This window comes from Lactuca saligna, chromosome 5 (assembly GCF_052625555.1).
Source record: "Lactuca saligna cultivar CGN05327 chromosome 5, ASM5262555v1, whole genome shotgun sequence".
In the NCBI taxonomy this organism is placed as follows: Eukaryota; Viridiplantae; Streptophyta; class Magnoliopsida; order Asterales; family Asteraceae; genus Lactuca; species Lactuca saligna.
The window spans coordinates 178920737-178943327 of record NC_136421.1 but is presented as its reverse complement, the minus strand read 5'-3'; the positions used below and the strand labels follow the sequence as shown (position 1 = coordinate 178943327).

The 22591-nt window shown below is 37.5% G+C and overlaps 1 protein-coding gene across 1 annotated transcript; it reads right to left on the bottom strand.

The window, feature by feature from the left end:
• Positions 1 to 8291: 8291 nt before the first annotated feature.
• LOC144997612 (Double Clp-N motif-containing P-loop nucleoside triphosphate hydrolases superfamily protein) lies at positions 8292 to 12522 on the bottom strand. Its single transcript, XM_078957504.1, has 3 exons — positions 10587 to 12522; positions 10225 to 10492; positions 8292 to 10006 (listed from the first exon to the last, which is right to left on the bottom strand). The coding sequence occupies exons 1-3, from the start codon at positions 11948 to 11950 to the stop codon at positions 8513 to 8515; spliced, it is 3126 nt and encodes a 1041-aa protein (XP_078813630.1). The 5' UTR covers positions 11951 to 12522; the 3' UTR covers positions 8292 to 8512.
• Between the last annotated feature and the right edge of the window lie 10069 nt (positions 12523 to 22591).

The window sequence follows — 22591 nt, the reverse complement described above, 5'->3', positions numbered from 1 at the left end:
GCTTATAACTTTTAGGAGCTTTGATTAATAGTCGGTACGGATTAGGACCCTATTCGTGTCGGCATCATGTGTCAAAAGAAATCCGTTCGACTCAATCTTTCAAACAATAAAACTCGCATTGTGTACGGTGACAAACAAGGTAATGGCCTCCGAATCATCTCGTGTATGAAAGCACAAAAGTAAGTGCACAAGAAGTATTATGCATTCCTAGCCCACGTAGTAGACAAGAATATAGAGGTGAAGGAAATCATGGACATACCAGAAGTCTATGACATTCATAACATATTTACAGAAGACCTCCTAAGGTTACCGCCTATTTGACAAGTCAAGTTCATAATCGATTTAATCCCAGAACCAGGCCCCGTAGCAAAGTCTCCATACATATTAGCCCTGGAAGAGATGCAAGAGTTGTCTAGACAATTACAAAAATTAATAAATAAAGGGTTTATCAGACCGAGCTTCTCACCTTGGGGAGCACCGATCTTATTTGTAAAGAAGAAAGATGGATCCTTAGAATGTGTATTAACTACCGAGAACTAAAAAAACTAACCTTAAAGAACTGGTACCCACTCCACGGGATTGATGACCTATTCGACCAAATACAAGGATCCAACTACTTCTCAAAGATCGATTTGAGATCGGGGTACCACCAACTTAGAGTTTAGGAAGAAGATATTGTGAAGACGGTGTTCAGAACTCGATATGGACACTACGAGTTTGTCATAATGCCATTCGGACTGACGAATGCTCCATCGGTTTTCATGGACCTCATGAACCGCATATACAAAACGTACCTAGATAAATTTGTGATCGTATTCATCGATGATATATTGATATACTAAGGAAGTGAAGAGGAACATAGTCAACACTTGCGATCGATACTGGATTTGTTACGACAGGAGAAATTGTACGCAAAATTTTCTAAGTGTGAGTTCTGGTTACAAAAGGTGGACTTCCTGGTGCACATGGTCAACAAAGACGGAATACATGTTGAACCATCCAAAATAAAGGAATTAGAGAACTAGGAAGCACCAAGGATGCTAACAGAGGTACACCGGTTCTTGGGTCTTGCTGGCTACTATTGTAGATTCATCAAGAATTTCTCCAAAATAGGTAAACCCCTCACAATGTTAACCCATAATGAGGTGAGTTTTGGCTAGGAAGACATACAAGAGGATGTCTTTCATACATTAAAGAAATTATTGTGTAGTGCACCAATCACGTCCCTCCCAGGAGGCACAGGGGTGTTTGTTGCGTATTGCAACGCTTCAAAACAAGGTTTGGGATGTGTGCTCATGCAAAGAGGAAAGGTCATCACCCATGCTTCTTGGAAACTCAAAGCCCATTAGGTTAACTACACCACCGACGATTTTGAGCTTAGAGCTGTAGTATTCGCATTGAACATTTGGAGACATTAGCTGTACAATACAAAGCGTATGGTATTTATTGACCATAAGATCCTTCAGGATATCCTCAACTAGAAAGAGCTTAACATGGTCATCAAAGATGGGTTGAGTTGTTAAACAATTATGGATGCGATATTCGTTGCCATCTGGGCAAGGCAAACATAGTGGTAGATGCTTTGAGCCGAAAAGAACACTCAGGGTGTCGGGTAAGATCGTTCACGATGACCATACACTCACATCTTTCTGCGTAAATCAGGAATGCTCAACTTCAGGCCTAGAAAATAGAAAACGCCTCAAGTGAAGCGCTGCGAAGAATGAATAAGAACTTTGAACTCAAAGATGACGAGATTCGGTACTTCATGAATCGATTCTTGACACGAAATTTTGGTGACCTTAGAGAATTGATTATGGATGAAGCACACAAGACTAAATATTCGGTTCGTCCCGGTTCAGATAAAATGTACGTGGACTTGAAAAAGTTGTATTGGTGGCTAAACATGAAAGTTGAGATTGCCACTAATGTGAGCAAGTGTTTGACATATGCCAAGGTCAAGGTAGAGAACCAAAAGCCCTTAGAATTGTTGCAGTAACCGGAAATACCCAAGTAGAAGTGAGAACGAATTACCATGGATATCATAACAAAATTACCCAAGACTTCTGGTGGACTCGACACCATTTAGATGATTGTTGACAGATTAACCAAGTCCGTCCACATCCTACCAATCAAGGAGACTGAAAAAATGGAAAAGCGGACAAAGACATATCTCAAGAAGATCATGAGACTACACATTGTTCCATTATCCATCATCTAGGATAGGGATAGCTAATTCACTTTGCGCTTTTCACAATCATTGTAGAGGTCCTTGGGAACCCAACTCGATATGAGCACATCTTACCATACCCAAACAGACGGTCAGAGTGAGAAAAACATTCAAAAAACACTAGAAGACATGTTTAATGCCTGTGTGACAGACTTTAGCAAGGCATGGGATGCTCACCTACCCTTAATTGAATTCTCTTACAACAACAACTACCACTTCATCATCAAAATCGTTCCATTCGAGCCTCTTTACGGATGCAAGTGCAGGTCTCCGTTATGCTAGGCTGAGGTTGGTGATACCCAACTTGCTAGGGGTCAAGTGATGAATAGCAAACTCACCGGCCTAGAAATTATATGGGAAACAATGAAGAAGATCATTCAGATACGAGAATAACTGAAAGCGTCTCGAGATCGAAAAAATAGTTATGCTAACAGGAGACACAAACCCTTGGAGTCTCAGGTTGGAGACCGAGTACTGTTAAAAGTCTTGCCAAGGAAAGGGATGACATGATTTGGAAAACGAGATAAAATTAATCCACAGTACATAGGACCTTTTGAGATCCTCGCGAGGATATGTCCTATAGCATACAAGCTCCGATTGCAACAAGAACTTAGCAACGAAGGTCTGAATTTCATCAAAATGCCTATCCGATGAAACCCTTGTAGTTTTGTTAGACGAGATCAAGGTCACCGAAGGTCTGAATTTCATCGAAGAACCAGTCGAAATCATGGATAGGGAAGCCAAGAAAACAAAACAAAGTCGCATTCAAATAGTAAAGGTTCGCTGGAACGCTAAGCGGGGACCTGAGTTTACTTGGGAACACGAGGATCAAATGAAATAGAAATATCCCCAACTATTTCAAAGTCCCTAGGAGCCTAGTACCTAAAACTAATTTCAGGACAAAAATTTTGCAACTGGTGGATGATGTGACACCAATCAATTTTGGTCAACAAAAGTCAACCATAATTAAGGTAAACATAAAATATCCTTCGCAACTTATTGAAATATTAGAAAATCTTTCAATGAAAGTACATTGCCTTCTCAAATTTAAAACCTTATGTAGGTCGGTACATTTAACACTACAATACATACATGACAAAATTGATGATCGGTGAACGATTTATCAGGTTATAATAATACAACGTCATACAAGGTATATGGAAATACAACATACAAATGACCTTTAGTGATTAAGGTCGTAATAAGTATAAATGAACTATACTAACTTCCACGTCACCAACCACTAATAATTATATGAATAACTATTATAGCAACTAAATTTTATAACACTTTGTTTCAGATTAAGAATTTTTTTACTTTTATAAAAGTTACTATACTTATAAATACTTGCATACATACATACATACATACATACATACATACGTACGTACGTACATACATACATACATATATATATATATATATATATATATATATATATATATTATAACCATCCTTATTTTAATACAAAGAAGTCGAACCCTTTAAAATAATGAAAAAGTATGACAAGATCAAATGATCATGTTCCTTTACACATTTATAATAAAAAACATCAATCAAACTTACCCCTCCCCTATCCCTAAAACCGTCCACCCATTCCCCATGCAGCCTAGAATACTTCTGTTACACTATAAATACATTCACTTTCTTCACAACTTAGCAAGAACCAAAGTAAACACTCTCATCTTCATATCTTTTTCATTTGCCCGAGAGTTCCGCCACCACCGCCATCACCCTCAAATTCTTCATTCCAAGCTTAATCTCTTGTCCACACAACCCTCATAACTTAAGATCTTGTAAGGAAAGCTCAAGAACACAAAGATCCAAGCCAAGGACCACCATATTCAAGTTTCGTTTAACCTTTATACAATAACATAATAAGTGAGTCCATACCCCCTTTTCTACTAGTTTTACTCATTTCACTGTTTTAGGGGAGATTACATGCCATGCTAACAACTTATACTTTGGTCAATGAGTTTACATAAAAGTGCTAGATCTAATATATGTTGGATAAAACCTTTGACCTTTAGGTAATACTACTTCATACATGATTATGCCCTAGTCATGAAAGTATATATATATATATATACATATTCGGATTCCAAATGAAGTACACAAGTTTTACTTTTTATATGAATTCTAGATAAGTTTCTAAGTTTATATCTATTGTATGATGGACAATACTATTACACATCAGATAACCGCAAACTCACATTTTTACCAAAAATCCATATTTGAAAGATTTAAATATTTTAATTACACATTGGATAAAACTATTATCCGTTGGATAATACCATTATCCATTAGATAATACTATTACACATTGAATAACCACCACAACACTTGATCATTATCCTAGACATAGAAAATTTTGATTACATTTCCTAATAGAATAACATACATTCGACAGGTTATGTGAGACATTTCTTCAACTAATACAATAAGTCCCGTCCTTGCAATCGTTAAATCTTAAATGATCGGGATAGTTGTATATAGATCTATATGATATTGACAACCCCCACCTATGGTTGCTAGCTACAACCACGATCGATGGGTCAAGGGTGACAATCATCTTAACATTTTCATGACGTCCGAAGAAGCGTTGTGGTAGGCAGCGTTACAGTTGATAACTCGATTATAAGGGCTCACTATAACATCGAATAGTGAAATTCTAGTACATAACACATTTATTAGTATGATTATTTAGTTATACGCTTGATTTTGGATAATATATTCACATAACAAGAGACACTCTTTATAAGTTTAGAGTTTATAGGAACTTTTATTTTATAACTACTTCTGGATACATATTACACATATACATTCTTCTTATACGCTGAAGATGTACAAATACAAAACGTTTTAAAATGTAAATATACGATTTACACATAAGGAAAAACATCATATTTTTCTACAATTAAACTCTTATGAACTCACCAACTTGATGTTGACTTTTAAAACGGTATGTAATCTCAGGAAACAATTAAGCTAGGATCAATGTAACCACTTTTGAAGACAAGACATCAGATATCTTTTCTTACTTTTGAAGACAAGACATCAGATATCTTTTCTTGAACTTTGTGATATTTGTACGGGAACTACCCTATTTGATAATTTACAGAACTTGTAATGTATTTTGATATCAATTAACATTTGGATCATGTAACTTATTTAGTCATATTGTATGATGGTTTTTTATGCACTTGTGTTTCAATGTAATCAATTATTGTAATATTGTGTTCTCGTTCCACCCTCAGACGTTTCCGCCATCTGGTTTAGGAGTGTGACAAGTGAGGATCGATCCGTCCTCATAGTCTTCAAAGATGGGGCTGAAGGATAAGCGAATATGCAAAAGCTAAAAAGCAATTCAGAGTTCTAAACCTCTGATGGCATCTTTTGGTTGTCTAGTGGTACGAATTTCATATGGGAGCATAAGAGATGCAAAACCCTAAATCGCAAGTGTTTTTGCGATCATGAGGTTCCCTTCGGACCGAACTTGCGACTTTACGAGAGAAAGCGGGCTACTTCGAAAATTTTAAGGGATTTCGTTTCCCCCATTAGTTATTAAGAATAGAGCATGTTCATGAAAAATTTATAAAACTATAGTAATTTTAGGACACGCAAAATGATTGTACTAAATCTGTAAAATTTTAGGTGAGCTAACATTATCTTTAGAACACATATTTATGTGTTTCATAAAACCAATGTGTGTCATAGTTCGCATGTTATTAAAGACCTGTTTTTCTAGTAGTGCTAGTAGGATTTGTCAATAGTTAGAGAGATTTGGCAATCTCATTATTAATGAAGAAGGTATTATTGTTGTTATGATGAAAGAGCCAACTAGTAGGAATCCATATCAAAATTTGATTTTGAGGGGTGGATAGAAGGAAAGAATTCCAAGATCCAAGATCCAACCTATTTATGATAATCAAGTTTGGGAATTGATTGATCCTATTAAAAATAGTAAGACTATTGGGTGTAAATGGATTTACAAGAAGATAACCAACATGCATGGGGAAGTTATAAGTTATAAATCATGACATACAAGTAAGGGATTTAGAAAACATCATGGTATTTATATTAGACAAAGAAGATAAAAATAAATTCTTAAGGAATATGAATGTGAGATTTTATACCATCATTGTCTAACATTATAGTCGATGCCTTGACACAAAATTGGAAAGAAATGATGGGTTCTATCCCTTTAGTTTGAGGTCATATAATTTGTGATTGATTATTGTGCGATGAGACATCAATTAGAAGTGTATTACTCGTAACGAAGGTGACATGTTCAGTGCACGGTTATATAGATAATCATGTATAAAAATGCATGGTCATGCAATGTACCAAAAATTTATACATGAAATTTCAAACTTGGATTCGATCTATGTTTAGTTGCAACAAATAGGTTCCCAAGACATATACTATGTATTACTTGTTACTATAAGTATCTATTTGAGAATCATTACAATCTGGTGTTTATTGGTCAAAAGATTTTTGTAAAGAGGATGTCTTTTCATATATTTTTATAGTTTTAACGGTATGTGGTGCATAAATCATTATCATTTTATGTTGAATCATATGGGTTTTGGTGGGAGACTAGATCTGGACACTTATGACATGGAAATCTATTTGGTGAAATGTAATATGTATTGTATTAGAATTCTACTACTATTTCCTATATATAGGGACTTTCAACTGCACATATGGTACATGTGCGATGGTCCACGAGTTATCTAGTTTATTGCTTTAGAGTTTAGACTTATGCTGATATGTTTTGCGTTTATCTTTATGCATAGATTCTACTTATAAATATCATCACTTAAGGTGTGTAATGAACCCCTAGGAGGGGGAGTGGGAGTTGAAGGAGAACAAGCCTAATGTGACTTGGGTTAGGGCATATGAATCCATATCATACATTGCATTTACTGTTACATTGATGTTGTTTCTATTTTAGTGTAGAAATTGATATGTTAATAATTTTTCCTAAAAAGGATCTAATGGTGGTTTAAGATGTTTCCAAAGGTGTTAATATGAAAGGGTTTACTTTCAAATATATAAAATTTTCTTCATCTATATCTAACTTTTTGTGTAACCCAATAAGTTTTTCCGGTCTAACATAGTATTTTTTTTTCATGTGTTTGGATTAAAGGCGAAATAATTAATGTGAACTTAGAAGTGATAGGAGTAGTCATGTAGAGACTTAAGAATATAATCTATATGAAATAGTTGAGACCTTGTAATAATACTTTATTCTAGTCGCTAGATATCTATTTGATGTTTTTAGATTAGTGTGATCTGAACTTTTATGATCTCAACCCAAATGTTTTAATTTACCATATATAATGGGTGTTTCAATAACCATGAATTTTGCATTGCTAATTTGTTTTTTTTTTTAAAACAAAATAGACCTACCCTTAAATACCACATATGTCTCATAAAAAACTTAAACTCATGATCTCTCATTTGAGAGGATCACTCCTTACAACTAGACAAAAACCATTTTGGTTGCGTTGCTAATTCGAAACTTCAAAAATATCCCCCCTTTTAAAGCATGTTTTATACATCGTCTTATTTTAACCCAATAATAATTTTCGAAAATCTTTCTCAACATAAATCTCTATTTTCCATTTACGAACTTCCTCTAAAAAACTTTCGAAAAAAATTATAACATATTATGATGTATTAAAAAAATTGATAACATATATTTTAAGTTTTTTAATATCTTGTAAGAACGTTACAAAAAAACAATTTTGCAGCAAAAACTGATTTCGAAAACGTCCATTACCAAATTTAAGTTACACTAAAAAAAATCTATTTGTTAAATATATTCTTTGACCATTTTCATTATTTTCTCAAATTATAAGCATGTCAAATATAATTATATTACTAAAACACATATGTTACATTTATACACCTTTAAAAATAGAATTATAAAATTCAAATATTCTTATTCGATCTTTTTATGGCAAAACATGAAAGTACAAAGCACTGTACATACGAAAACATCAATAGAACCAAATACATAAATAATGAAATATAATTAGACATTATTGCTCAAAAGTGAAAAGGTAATAATTACTTTGAATATTTATACGAAATTTAAAAAGAAAATAACAAATGTTTTATAAGGGGAAACATGACGACCATTACTTTCTATTAACAGTCCTCACTTTTTCAAAACGTTTCACTATACCTCCCTATCTCCCACTATTTACATATATCGTCCCACGTGAATTGAAGAGTTCCAAATTACACCCTTCACCCTCAAAAACTATTTCACCTTCATATTCCATCAACCACCACATCAATTTTGCTCGGCAACCAATCGCCACCACCACTCACCACGGAATCACGATCAGACTCCAATCGAACCACCACATCGCCACCATGAGCCGCCACCGGTCTATTGAGCTGGTGGAAGGTTGGAACCAATACTCGCTCAGCCCATTCCTCTAGAGTTGTCCGCCCGAACCACAACCCACCCAAAATGTTCTCAACCGCCGCTTCATCAACCTCGATCGATACCTTCCCAACAATCGTACTCGAAAACGCATTCTTCACGGTTTTCTCAATTTCCCGACTGATTCTCCCAAAATTTACAGGCCTAAACACAACCGCACCATCGCTAGGCCCCACAAGCTCATGAGGTACTGAAATCGCACCAAAATGTTGACCTTCATCTTCTTGATCCATGGTCAAATTGCTCGAATTGATCGAGCCATCGGCTCGATCGTGATCTTCTTCATAGTCCATGGCTAGATTTAAATCAAGGGAAAGATCGAGCCCCGATTCTTTCCTCGGTTTCGTGGCCCGATCTTTCCCGGACAACCAATCGGCTCTCCGTTTGAATCGTTTCTCCCCAATCGCGAGTCGCAGCTGCCAATCTCGGCTAGCGATCGACCTTAACCGTGGCTCATCGACCTGGTCGATGTGTCCGGTTAACCAGTTCCCCGTTAGGACAAACACGACATTCCCTAGGCTAATCTCGCGCCCATGGGAATCCGCGAGTCGGCCTCTCTCCATGGCCCGTTTTATACTTCCACGAACTAACAAATCGGCTTCATCGATGTCCGAAAGGACGATTACTGAAGACGGGTTTTTTCGAACCGCTTCCACAATCCGATCCAACACGGTTTTCCCACGAAAACCCATATCCATTTCGTCATTGCGGCGGGCCCCAAGCCCGATTGTGATCGGGTTCGATCCAGAAATGTGGTCCGCCAAAACCGATGCCATTTTCATCTTTCCGACCCGGTCCGGACCCGCGAACAATAACCATACAGAACCTCTTGTACCAGAATCCACTTTACATTGTGTGATGGTGGTGGCGATGGTGGAAGCCGCCTCCGGCTGCCACCATGCCGCCTTCATTAAACCCTTGAGAAGCTTCTTGAATGAATCCGTATCCGCTGAATTGGCGAATTTACCCTTGTGGAAATCTTGAATCTTGGGTTCCGGTTCGGACGAGATGCAACCTAAGAGGTCCTTAACCGTCAAATCTTCATTTTCTTTAACCGGAGTTTCTGAATCTTTTTTCGGTCCAAGAACCAATTCGGTTCGAACCGGGCTCCGTGGCGGCTCTAACCGTGGCTCGAGCCGTGGCTGGATTTGTCTTAGAAGCATGTTAGGTTTGTAGGACCCGGTCAAAGGTACAACCATTGGTACTATTCGATCTAATCTTGGAGATTGATTAAAATTTGGATGAAGTCGCAAACATGTATCACTCCATTTCTTTTGTAATTCTTGATGTTTTAAAACCAGTTGTTGATCCTTGATCTGTGAAATCCGAAACAAAAAATTAAAAAAATAAAAAATAAGAAATTCGGTTCTATAATGATAAATTGATAAATTCAATTCAATAACATAATTACTTTTGAAAGTATTTCGATTCTGTTGTCGTGTGAAATCGGATTCTTTTTTTCTTTTTAAATTAATAGTACAAAACTTTAGCACAGTTTTTAAAGTTTATTTAGTGTATGAAAACAATCGATTACCTGAGATTGATCTTTGGTTTTGGCATTTTGCATCCATTGAGGTAGATTGCTCTTATCTGATGAAGATTTTTCAGATTCCTTGTTTAATTTTGCTAGCTCTTGTTCATAATCGCTTGAACATGTGGGACAACAGGGTGGCTTTCGGCTTGGATCCAAATTCTCTGATAAACGTTTTTGCATCGATGATGGTGTGTTCATGGTGGTTGATAAGTTCTTCAATTGATTTAAAGACTCGATTGAAGTACCCATAATCCCATTTATTCCCATTCTATAATAAATCGGAAAAAGAAAATCATAAATATACCATGAGAAATTGAATGAATTTGAGGTCGAATTTTTTTAAATTGGATTGAAAATTTTACCTCGGGAACATGCCAGGGAGAGGCGATCTTGATGTAATTGGAACTGCTTGTAAATCCCAATCGGTTTCCATGGAAGGATGATAAACTTGGCACCGTAGATAAGTCTCGCAGGTAGCTGTTCCGATCAACCACACTTTTCCGGCGACTGAGCTGTATTTTGTGACTAATTTTGCCATCTCCGCCACCGCCTCACGGCCAACTGAAGAAACAATGGTGGCCGGTGGTTGCTCAACCAGCCATTTGAGGTCGGCTACGTCGATTATAATTGCTCTGCTATCGGAAACCCCGATTCTTTTATCAATTTGCTCGCCCAATTCTTTGATCTTCGTGGGCATTAACGATTTATCCGACATGGATGCAAGCTCTTTCTCGATTGAAAGCACTTCAGCGTTCTTCAGTTCTTCTGTTAAAAATTCATTATTTTCTATTCGTCTCAAGATCTCTTTACGAATTGCTTCAGGCCCCAATTCACCGACTAGAATTGGATTCTTTTTCTTGGATTTTGTCATTATCTCGATAACCCTTTTTACATCATCGTTCTTTTCGTGTCCTGGTTGATTTAAACTTGAATTCCCCAGTTGTGGTTGCTGTAATCGTGGATTCAGATACTGATTTCTTAGAGCTGTTGTTTCGTCGTTCTTTTGCTGATTAACTTGCTGTAATCGTGGGTTTAAATAAAGATTCCTTGGAGAAGATGATGATGATGATAGAGTTGATTCATCGTTCTTTTGAAGATTCCCTTGTTGTAACCGTGGGTTCAAATACAAATTCCGGTTTATCGGTATTGAAACAGGGGTGGTCGCCGGCGACGGAGATGGCCGGAATCCGATCCCCAAATTTGACTGACTCCCAGAAACGTTATTACTTATCGACTGTTCGATTGTAGCTTTAACAGCCGGACTCGAAAAGCTTGCTTCACGCATGACCCGACTCACACTCGGGTCATCAAGTATCGATATAATTAGCTGTTCTAGCTCCACCTTCACGGCTAACAGCGGTTGTTGCTGTTGCTCCGGGCACCCACGTCGTTGATGGGCTTGCGCCCGTTTTAAAGCCGCCATGAGGGCGTTCGAAATCGGTGGCTCGGTGACGGCCGGAGAAGACGAGGCGGTGGGGAGGCGTTCAAGTGCTACGCTGAAGCAAAGCTCAAGCGCTCGACACTGGAGAGGGTGGGAGGAATTGGGATGAGACCGGATGCAAGCTTGCCGGAGAAACCCCGTCGGAGAGGCAAGAAGCGTGGAAGCGACATGGAGCGGCGTCGTTTGACCGTGATTCCGACGACCAGCTTCTGCTATTGAATGATTCAAGACGGTGGCCGCCTCCGGCGTTAGGGTTTGCTGGATAGTACTCAATCCTGCCCTCATAATTTCTGTTTATAGAATCAATCTGAGCTTCAGATTGAAAATTGAAACTGGGTTTTATACAAAATCACAAATCTAACAAAACCCAGAAACTAGAATCGTATAAGATGTAATAGAAATCGAAAAAAAAAAGTGTGATCAAAATTGAATAGGGCTAACTTCCCCCAAATCTCAAATGGGAAAACTTGACAAAAAAACCGCAAACCCTATAAAAGTTCAACACAAAGAAAGAAAGATGAAATTCAGACAAAACAAAACAAGACTTAGCCTCATAATTTTCTTTTTTCTCTCTCACTATGTAGACTCAGGAAGAAGATGATAAAGAAGCCTCTCTTTTTCTCTCTCTATATGTATATGTACGTATGTATATGTATAGGTATGAGTATAAGCTGAAAATAAAAACAAAAAAAGCTTTTTATAAATTATTTATTAATAAGTGGGTAAGGTTATAGTTAGAGAAAGACGGTGAATTTGAGTTTCTTTTCTGTTTTAGCAGAGGGAAAAAGGATGATGATGATGGAAGTGTTTGTTTGTATTCTAGAGAGAGAGAGAAAGAAAAAGAAGGAATTGATCAAGGATTTCTGGAAACTAAATGCTCGACACTCTACACTCTATAGCTTTATTTTTGTTTTTTATTATTATTTGTAAATAAATAAATAGTATATCTTATTTTAAAGATAATGAAGTCACAAGCTCCCTTTTGTACCTATTCGCTCTGTATATATGTGAATCTTTAAAATTGGAATAAAACATAAATGAATCATCTTTCCAACTACTATATTTTTAATTCTATTAAAGCATTTCTTTTGAAGTAAAAATATTTGTTAAATATGTTACGATCAACGATTCTAATAACTAATTAATAATAAGAGCATGTTCGAATATTAATTTATATTACAAGTGCGTCAATTTTTTATTTAATTTATTTCTGAGAAATTAACTAACTAATATAAATGGCTATTTGGACACAAATACTTTCTTTTTATTTTTATAAAATGATTAATTTGATTCCGGAGTACACTCCGAAATTCAAAGTAGCCATCCATTATGACATTCCGAAGTTCCAATTTTTTTTATGAACTTTTATTTATGTTTTTAAGTGTTTATATTTGAACTCTGATTTCAATTAATGGTTTGTTGTTTCTTTATATATTTTATGTGTTTTATTATGTTTTTTTTTTCTACGTTTCCAACTTTATATGATTATAAATTAAGCAACCTTATTTGTTTCACATGAAACAAAAAATATACTGTGAAAACAAACCATTACAAAATTTCAAATTTGTTCAAATAATAATAAAACCTTCAAATGGACACATATTTTTTACATGTACTTCATGCAATTTGTGTAAATCATCCTCCATATGAGTTGGCACGGGTCTTCGTGTAATTCTCTATTGTAACATCTTCAACTTGGAGCTAGAAGATTTCGTCCATTTATGCCAAAAGTTAAATTGTTTTTAATAGTTATTTAAATTTAAATAAATAATTAAAAGTTCAAAAATTAATTAAAATGCTAATTTCAGTTAAATAGAAATTTAAAGAAAATTTTATCTTATTGGCACCATAGTTATCTATATACCTCTTAGAAGAGCAATTTTTATACTTTGGTACGACATTTACTAACATACGATTTTCTAGAAAAAATCAAATTTTATTTTAATTGGATGTCATTTTGTTGACTTTTTTATTTCATGTATGGCCGCAACAAATTTGTAACATGCATAAGGGGATGTATGCAGGGCCGATCCAAACATATATGAGGCCTGGAGCGAAAAGAAAAAAGGGCCCCTCAAATACAAATATAATAAAGATTCAAAAAAAAATATCATTTATTCTTCAATATAGACGTGTTCAATTAGCAATAACAAACAAATTAAATTGTTTATCTTTTGAGCTAATTTGAGTTTCAACCAACTTTAGACCCTAAAAATCATTTAAGTAATAATTTTTTTTACATATATAAACTAAATAGCCCATAAATTTTGGGCCCCATGGAGTCGTAGGCCCTGGGCGGCCGCCCGGATTGCCCACCGTCTGGATCGGCCCTGGATATATGTAATTTTGCATTTTAAGATTACGGGCTTTTTAGTAATTATATCAAGATAAATTGTAACGCTCACTAATTCTCCAATGTATTATTTTGTATTGGATTACTTATTTTATATTGTATGGGCTTGAGTCCATTAGGTCATTGCTTAATGGGCTACAAGGTGTCGTACCAGCCTGTGTACGTGCATCGTACTGGTGAATATGGATTGTGCATGTCTTTCACATATGTGCAGCGTACCAAGGAGTACGCGTAGCGTACGTGAGCTGTCCCCCAAACCCTAAATTTAGGGTTTGATCCATATATAAAAAACATTATGGTCTTATGTCCAGCCCCCTCTCACCCATAAGCATCTCCCACGAAAACCTTAATCCATATTTGGTATGTTCTTGTTCATGGAAGGCTCTTGAGAGTATTTTTGGTGTTGGATCCATCCTCTAAGGAAGCAAAGGCAAAGCAAGGTGGTGGTGCAAAGGAGAAGTTATAGATCTGAGATTGTTGCTTCATTTTAGGACTTTTCAAGGTATAAAGTCTTGAACTTGATCCATGAGTGCTTAGATTTATTATGTTGAGTTTTTGGACCTTTTTGGTCCCAAGAATAGAGTTTTATGGTTGCAAATCCGATTTTAGGCTTAGGGTTGCCACCCTTAGTGCGATTTGAGTCCCAAAGACAAAAAAGTTACCATCTTGAAGGTCTTGATGTAGCCATGGATGAGAATTATTCATTTCCATGGAAATAGGTTGTCATAGCTCAAGTTTTGGTCCATTTGTGGGTTTGCAAGCCACCAAGTAACCGACTTTATGGGTTAAGACACTTTATTGGACTCAGATATGTTTTTGGAGCTTTAGGTCTTAAGGGGTTAAGCCTTTTTTGGAGAATATGGCTTAACAGGGTAGTACGCTAGGCGTACAAGCTCGTACACGCATCGTACAAGCCATGCAGCTTGTACGCTTAGCGTACAGAGGAGCACGCCCCGCGTACTCACTGATTTTAGGCTCCGCAGCATTTGGGCCTCGATTTGGGCCATCCTTGGAATTCTTAGCTATTGGGCCTCAGCGTGCCATCAGAAATAAGATTTTGGGCCAAAATATTTTTGGGCTTAAGGGAAGGCCCATTTGAGGAGTTGGGCCTAATTTAGAAAATTGGGCCATTGCTGGGCCATTAATGGGTTTGGAAAGGTTATCTAGAATTGGGCCTTTCATGTTATGGATTTGGGCCTAGGTCATGGACTGGATTAGGTAAGGTGTAAAATGGTCATTTTACCCTAAGAAGGATTATTGGGTTTTAACTGAATGATATTTAGGTAATGATAGCACAGGAGTCGGCATATCAGATGTTAGAGATTTCTTACCGCGAGATTAAGCATTCAGGTGGGTTACCTTCCTGTATGAGTGGGTCGAAGGTACCAATGCTGGCCCATAAGTAGTTGTTTATAGTAGAGATGATTGTATTTTTGATAATTGTCTGGTACGCCATTATCTGTTGATATTTATGTGTTGTTATTCTATGTTATTATGTGGTTGTGGTAAGGGGTGAAATAGTCCCCGTAGCTGGTCGAAAGGACCAAATGGGTAGACCAACACCCAAATATGTTATGCAGTATGTGATTTAGGTGTTTATATGCTAGGATATTATGTGATAGTGGTAGGGGTGAAATAGTCTCCATGACCGATTGAAAGAGATCGAAGGGGGTAGGCCAGCACCCGGATATGCTAGACAGTTACCAGTTGAAAGATATTGTAGGGGTAGGTTAGCACCGAGATATGCTAGGTGGTTACCGATTGAAAGACACCGAAAGGATAGGCCATCACCCATATATGTTAGGCGGTTACTGGTTGAAAGAGACCAAAGGGGTAGACCAGCACTCGGATATGCTTAGCAGTATGTTTATTGTATGGTATGTTGTATGATAGGGGAACTCACTAAGCTTCGTGCTTACGTTTTTCAGTTTTGGTTTCGGGTACCTCTTCTTTAAAAGGAAAGGAGTCGGCATGATCGCATTGCATCACACCATGATTTCCGCACATGAAATCTTTGAGAGTTACACTCTGATGTTGTTTATTTATCGCATGTTTTGATTATTGATATGTTGGTTTTGATATGGGATGACACTATGGATGTTTTTAGACTATTGGTTTTATAATTACTTAACCAAAAATGAAATTTTTGGTCTTGAAATTTGGGATGTTACAAGTTAGTATCAGAGCCTTGGTTTGAGGGATTCAGATACACTCTCGGGTGTGTTTGGACTTAAATCAAGGGTTTGATAGATTTTTTTACAAGAAAAATAATTTCTCTAAAATTAAAAATTAAGGGTTTTTTTTTAAAGAACAAGGAGTGTGATGCGTGCAATTGGTCGGGCTCAATTAAGTTTTCCCTAAGATATCCATATATGTTATGTTATGTTATGTTATGAAGTAGTAATATGTGAACTGAATGCTAGATTAGGGCTAAGGATCTAGGAAGGATGCCTTGTATGCCTATTGTATCTGCTATTGAACTGCATGCTAGTACTGATTAGTCAATGATGTGATTGACTGATTAGGATATGCTTGGTTTTGGTTACTCAATGCTCGAATGTTGCTTTCTTTGTGCTTTTGGGGCTTCTAGTTATCTTTAATTAAGTAGTAAACGAATATGTTAAGTTACATATTACAAGGACTAAATAATTTCATAATGTTAGGTCAAGCCTTATTTTGCAGCTCTTGTTTGAGTCCAACCGTTGTAAGGTAGGACCTCTCATTCGAAGAATTATCTGGTCTTAGTAATATGTAATCGTATTCGCAAGCTAATTAGGTAGAGACATCTGGACCTTCTTATGCAGTTGATGGCGGAGAGTGGGTCGGAGATTACCCTAGGGAAAACCTAGGAAAAGATTAGTGACAGGAGCTATTTAATTGAGAATTGTATATATGGATACGAAGCGAATTTGGTAAACCAAGGCAAACCAAGGGGAAAGTACAGAGCTGTAGGGACCTCTCGATGTTATGTATGACCCTGACGATTGTATGTTTTGTTTAAGAATGGTGGTGATATGTCATGGTGCAGGAGGTTTAGGGTTTGGGTCAGGTTCGGGTACGGGTTTCGAGCCAGTTGATGATGGGGTGCACGAGTTCATTGCATCCAAGATTACGAGAGGCATCCGTGAGTCAACCGTAGTGATTTTCGGGTCGATCAAGGTGGGTATCATTGAGTTGATGGAGGTTTACCTTAGGTCATTCGGGAGTGGCATGGAACTTGGTCAGTCATGGACTCGTACGCCTTCCTTCAAGAATTTCAGGGGATGCAAAGCACCAAACTTCCGTGGGGTGAAAGACCCCATTGTGGCCAGGCGATGGATTGCAGACATTGAGTTTGCATAGGTGACAAGCTTCTTCCCTGAGGGTCGAAGGTCAGATTTGTTGTTGGGTGTTTGATGAAGCGATCTAGAGACTGGTGGGAGGTAGTTGGTGACACTTTCGGAGCCCCAACTATTGAGGCCATGACCTGGTCGGATTTTGTGTCCAGGTTTCGGGTAGAGTTTAAGCCAGCTGTGGAGGCTCAGCAGCTGGCCAAGGAGTTTTTGGAGATGAGATAGACTATTGAGTTAGTGGCAGAGATTACCGCCAAGTTCAAGGAGAGGGCCTTGTTAGTGCCTTAGTATGTGGGCGATGAGGAGATAAATAAAACTCGATACCATGATATGTTGAGAGCTGACATCCGAAAATATTTCAACTATTCGGTGTACCCGAATTTGGTTGATATGATAGCCAGGGTGCGAGAGAAGGAGATTGATATAGATCACATCAGGAAGAGGAAGGCAGAGACTGGGCAGACGACTGGGGTTTCGGTGAGGAAACCCAAGGGATTTGACTCAAGGTCGAAGGGACAACAGGGCTACAACCTCTGTGGGAAATGCGGCAAGACGCATGAGGAAGCTTGCAGAGTAGGGGGATCGGGATGCTATAAGTATGACAAGTATGGGCACTTTAGCAGGGATTGTGTCACACCCCCACACCGAAACGGCGGAAACGTTTGGGGGTGGAGGACGTCATGTGTAATATCACAACAATTGCATCATAGTAATCAAAGTAAACACAACCATTACAATATAATATAAATATTTACATCAGTTTGCTTCATTGTTTGTATACATCAAAAGTAGCAAAAATATAAAAACGAGACTCTGAATGCTCCGTCTTGTCAAATTCGGCGAAAATACCTGTCTATTGATGCCCTGAGAATACAAGCGATTTTGAAAACGTATCAGCATAAAGCTGGTGTGTTCATATGTTTTGTAGTGAAAACCTATTAATGAGTCTGAAAATTGTATGCATGATTCCCAAGAAAATCCAATATTTTCTAACATGTTTGTTCCTTAATATATGTATAGTTTGTTCTGTTTAAAAACCCTGGCTACCACCAGTATGTAGTTTATGTTCTCTTTGAAAACCCTGGATACCACTAGTATGTAGTGTATGTTTTGTTTAAAAACCCTGGCTACCACCAGTATGTATAGTAGTTTTATAATTTTAAAATTTAAACCGAGTAATGTATCCCTGGAATCATTCAGTGTAATGTATGGTAGTTATATTAATTAAAATAAAACTAATGAAGAATGAAATTCCGTAAACAAAGGTTAGTTTATACTATTGTGAATTCGTATAACCATGCTTGATATGACTAGTGACCTCAACGACGTTTCTTCAGGCATCGTACGATATGATTTTTGTCACCCCAGGCATACCTGTCTAACTGTAGCTAGCAGTTTAGGTGTAGGATTGTCAGTCCCGAATAGATCTATTCACAAAACTCACGCTCTCCCTCCAGGAGACTCTTGCCATACTAAATGTTGGGGATTTTACAAGTACCCCGAACGGTACAAATGAAGAGATGTCTCACAATCCTCTATTAACTCGTTTACGTGATGTTCTGTATTGTGCTCTCATAATTGAAATCGTTTGTATACTTCGTAGAGTATAAATAATTATACGTAAAATAATTATTTAGTGTTATACTCTTGTTATCTGAATGTAGTAATGAATATCATAAACTAAATCTTTCATAGTTTATATGATTGACCAGTAAGTAGTGTATATCGGTAAAACTGGTGCAGAATTCCCCAAACTATACCTATTATAGTTTGACTGAAATGTTATGTTCGTGAATTGCTCTGAAAATTATGCAATTATGTTTAGAAAACGTCCCTTTTACTCCACATAATACAAAAGGGATAAAATATCTATATATTTTATGTAACTCGTTGGACTGTATTAATTGCATAAGTTTTACAATTGTTGAAAACCTTTGTTTTAGTTCACAAATTTATTTGTATTTGGCTTGTATTCGCCCTGAAAACGTTTAAAACCCATAAAAGTGTAGGGGTATGAACTCACTATTTGCTGTATGAATACGTTGAACCGGAAGATCCTCGAATTGTTGTATGTGACAATTAATGGAATCCTAATATCAAATAAATACATATATGTATCTAAATTAGTGATTTCATTAGACAAAGTGTTAGAAAAACACTTGCTTCAGTTAAGGAATGTAATCGGGACTTGATTGAATCGAGGAAACAAGTTTTCACCACTTAGGAGGTGTGTACCACCGTAAATGGGGGTTTACGGTCATGAAGAGTGGTTTACGGATGAGCAGGCAGTTTACGACCGTGAACAGGGTTTACGACCGTGAACTCCTCTTTGAAGGGTTTACGGCCATTGCAGATTTGAAGTGTGTATGGTCGTAAACTTAAGAACAAGGGTGTTTGATTTCGAAGAAAACGTGTTCCAGATGCTCCAAATCGACTCCAAATGATGATTTTTGATGTTTTTCGGAAGAAATGAGGCGTTTTTGGTGTTTACAGCCAGAGGTTCTAGAGAGAGAATGAGAGAGTTTTCGGTCAAGAAGGTTCAAATGAAGGTGGGGGTCCCGTATTTATAGGTTGGGGTTATGGTCGATGGTGGGGTCCACCTGGCACCAACTATACACGGGTTTATGGTCGTAAACATGTGTACGACCGTAAACAGGTATACGACCGTAAACAGGTGTATGGGCGTACACCCACCTAGGCCGAAAACCTGTAGATTTTGAGACTTTTCTGGTTTTTCGCGTGATTTTTGGTTCCGACTCGTATATAATTTTAATTATATAAAGCGTAATAATTTTTCCAACTCAAGGAATTTGACGAAATTCCAATAAAATTTAAATTTTATTAATGGGAATCGGTTAAATGATAACGGAAAAAGTTTCGGGTTGTCACATCATCCCCCCCCCCCCCCCCCCGGTTAGAGGTAATTTTGTCCCGAAATTCAAACATAGAATGCATATCATGGACTCGGAAAGAGATGAGGATGTTTCTGTTTCATCTGATCTTCACGTTCCAAAGTGAATTCAGGTCCCCGCTTGGCATTCCAACGAACCTTCACTATTGGTATACGACTTTGTTTAGTTCGTTTGATCTCTCGATCCATGATTTCGGCTGGTTCTTGCACGAAGTTAAGGTTCTCGTTGATCTCGATCTCGTCGAGAGGGATTACAAGGGTTTCATTGGATAAAAACTTTTTAAGGTTCGAGATGTGGAAGACAGGATGAATATTGTTAAGCTCTTGGAGCAGACGAAGTTTGTAAGCTACGGGACCGATCCTAGCAAGGATTTCGAATTGTCCTATGTATCTCGGGTTTAGCTTTCCACACTTTCCAAAGCATATCATGTCTTTCTAGGGTGAGACCTTCAATAGAACACGGTATCCAACCTGGAACTTCATGGGTTTTTCTCTCTTATCGGCGTAGCTCTTTTGTCAATCTCTCAAAGCCTTTAATCGTTCCCGGATTTGTATGATCTTTTGTGGTTTCACGGATGATTTCTGGACCGGTGAGAGTGATTTCGGGGACTTGTCCCTTGGCTAGTTACGTGTCACCCAGCTTAGCCAAGCATAGAGGGGATCTGCACTTATGGCCATAAAGGGCTTGAAAAGGCGCAACCTTGATACTGGTATGATAACTGTTTTTGTAGTAGAATTCAACCAAGGGCAAATGGACGTCCCATGACTTACCAAAATCTATAACACATTCTCTCAAGATGTCTTCCAAGGTCTGTATGGTCCTCTCACTCCGCTCGTCAGTTTGTCGATGGTAAGTTGTGCTCATATCTAGCTTAGTTCCAAGAGCTTTCTGCAGTGACTGCCAAAATCTCAAGGTGAATCTGCTATCCCGATCGGAGATAATGGAAACAGGCACACCATGCAGATGAACTATCTCTTGGATGTAGATTCGTGTAAGTCTTTCCATCTTGAAAGTTTCTTTGATTGGCAAGAAGTGTGCGGATTTGGTCAATCAGTCAACAATTACCCATATGGTATCGTACCCACTCGGAGATTTGGGCAATTTAGTGATAAAATCCATAGTAATTCTCTCCCACTTCCACTCAGTTATATTTGGCTATTGAAGTAAACTTGAGGGATTTTGATATTCGACCTTCACCTTGGCGCAAGTTAGGAAATTGCCCATGAAGGTAGCGATCTTTGCTTTCATATTTTCCCACTAATATAACTTCTTGAGATCCAGGTACATCTTATCCGAACCTAGGTGAACGGAGTATCTAGTCTTGTGAGCTTCATTCATGACAAAATACATGTAACCACCAAACTTTGGGGTCCAGATCTGGTCCATGAAATAATAGAATCCGTCTCCCTTGATCTCTAAGTTCTTCTTCATTCCTCTCAAATCTTCATCCAACTTGTTCTATGGTTTTAAGGCTTCCAGCTGAGCCTCTTTGATACGCGCGGATAAATTGGAATGGATGGTCATGGTCAGTGCCTTCTGTCACACCCCAAAACCGGAACGACGGAAACGTTCGAGGGTAGAGGACGTCATGTCAAGTATCACGAGATATGTATATGGTAAGCAAGTAATGAACAACCATTTCATTTAGAAGAAACTTTTTACAATGTGTGTGTTCACAAAACATAACAGTCATAAACAAATAACAAAACAAGACTTGAAGCTATAATGCTCCATCTTTTGAAGTCCCAGCACGAGCACCTATCTAATAGTCTCCTGAGAATACAAGTTATTTGAAAGAGTTGATCAGCAATTGAGCTGGCGAGTTCATAAGATTTTAGTGATGTGAGTAAGCTGTAAAGTGTTATTGAAAATGTATACGTAGAGTGATGTAAGCTGTAACTTCTATTTTGTAAAGTTTGCCTATTCCTCTAGAAAATACTATATTTCCTACAATGAAGGTTAAGTAAAATGAGACTACAAGTCTTTCTATGCGTACTAAGTGGGTACAAGTTATATATACTCTTTGTAAACAAACAATCGATTATGCGCATCTGCCCTAAGCTCACAACCCAACGAGGAACAGAAAGTAAGGTGGATAGCACACATTCCATTGGTTGTTAGATCATTGTCATATATAACCTTGGTGTAGTCATTTGTTACTCATGGAGTTATTTGTAATGGTTCCTTTATATCTAATGGAGAGTTCCTTTTAAGAAAACCTATATTTCTTATAGTAAAATATTGACTATGGTGATTACTTTTATAATAGCTTTGTTTATACTACTATATATAATTTGATATCGGGTAGATAGTAGATTGGGTGACCTTG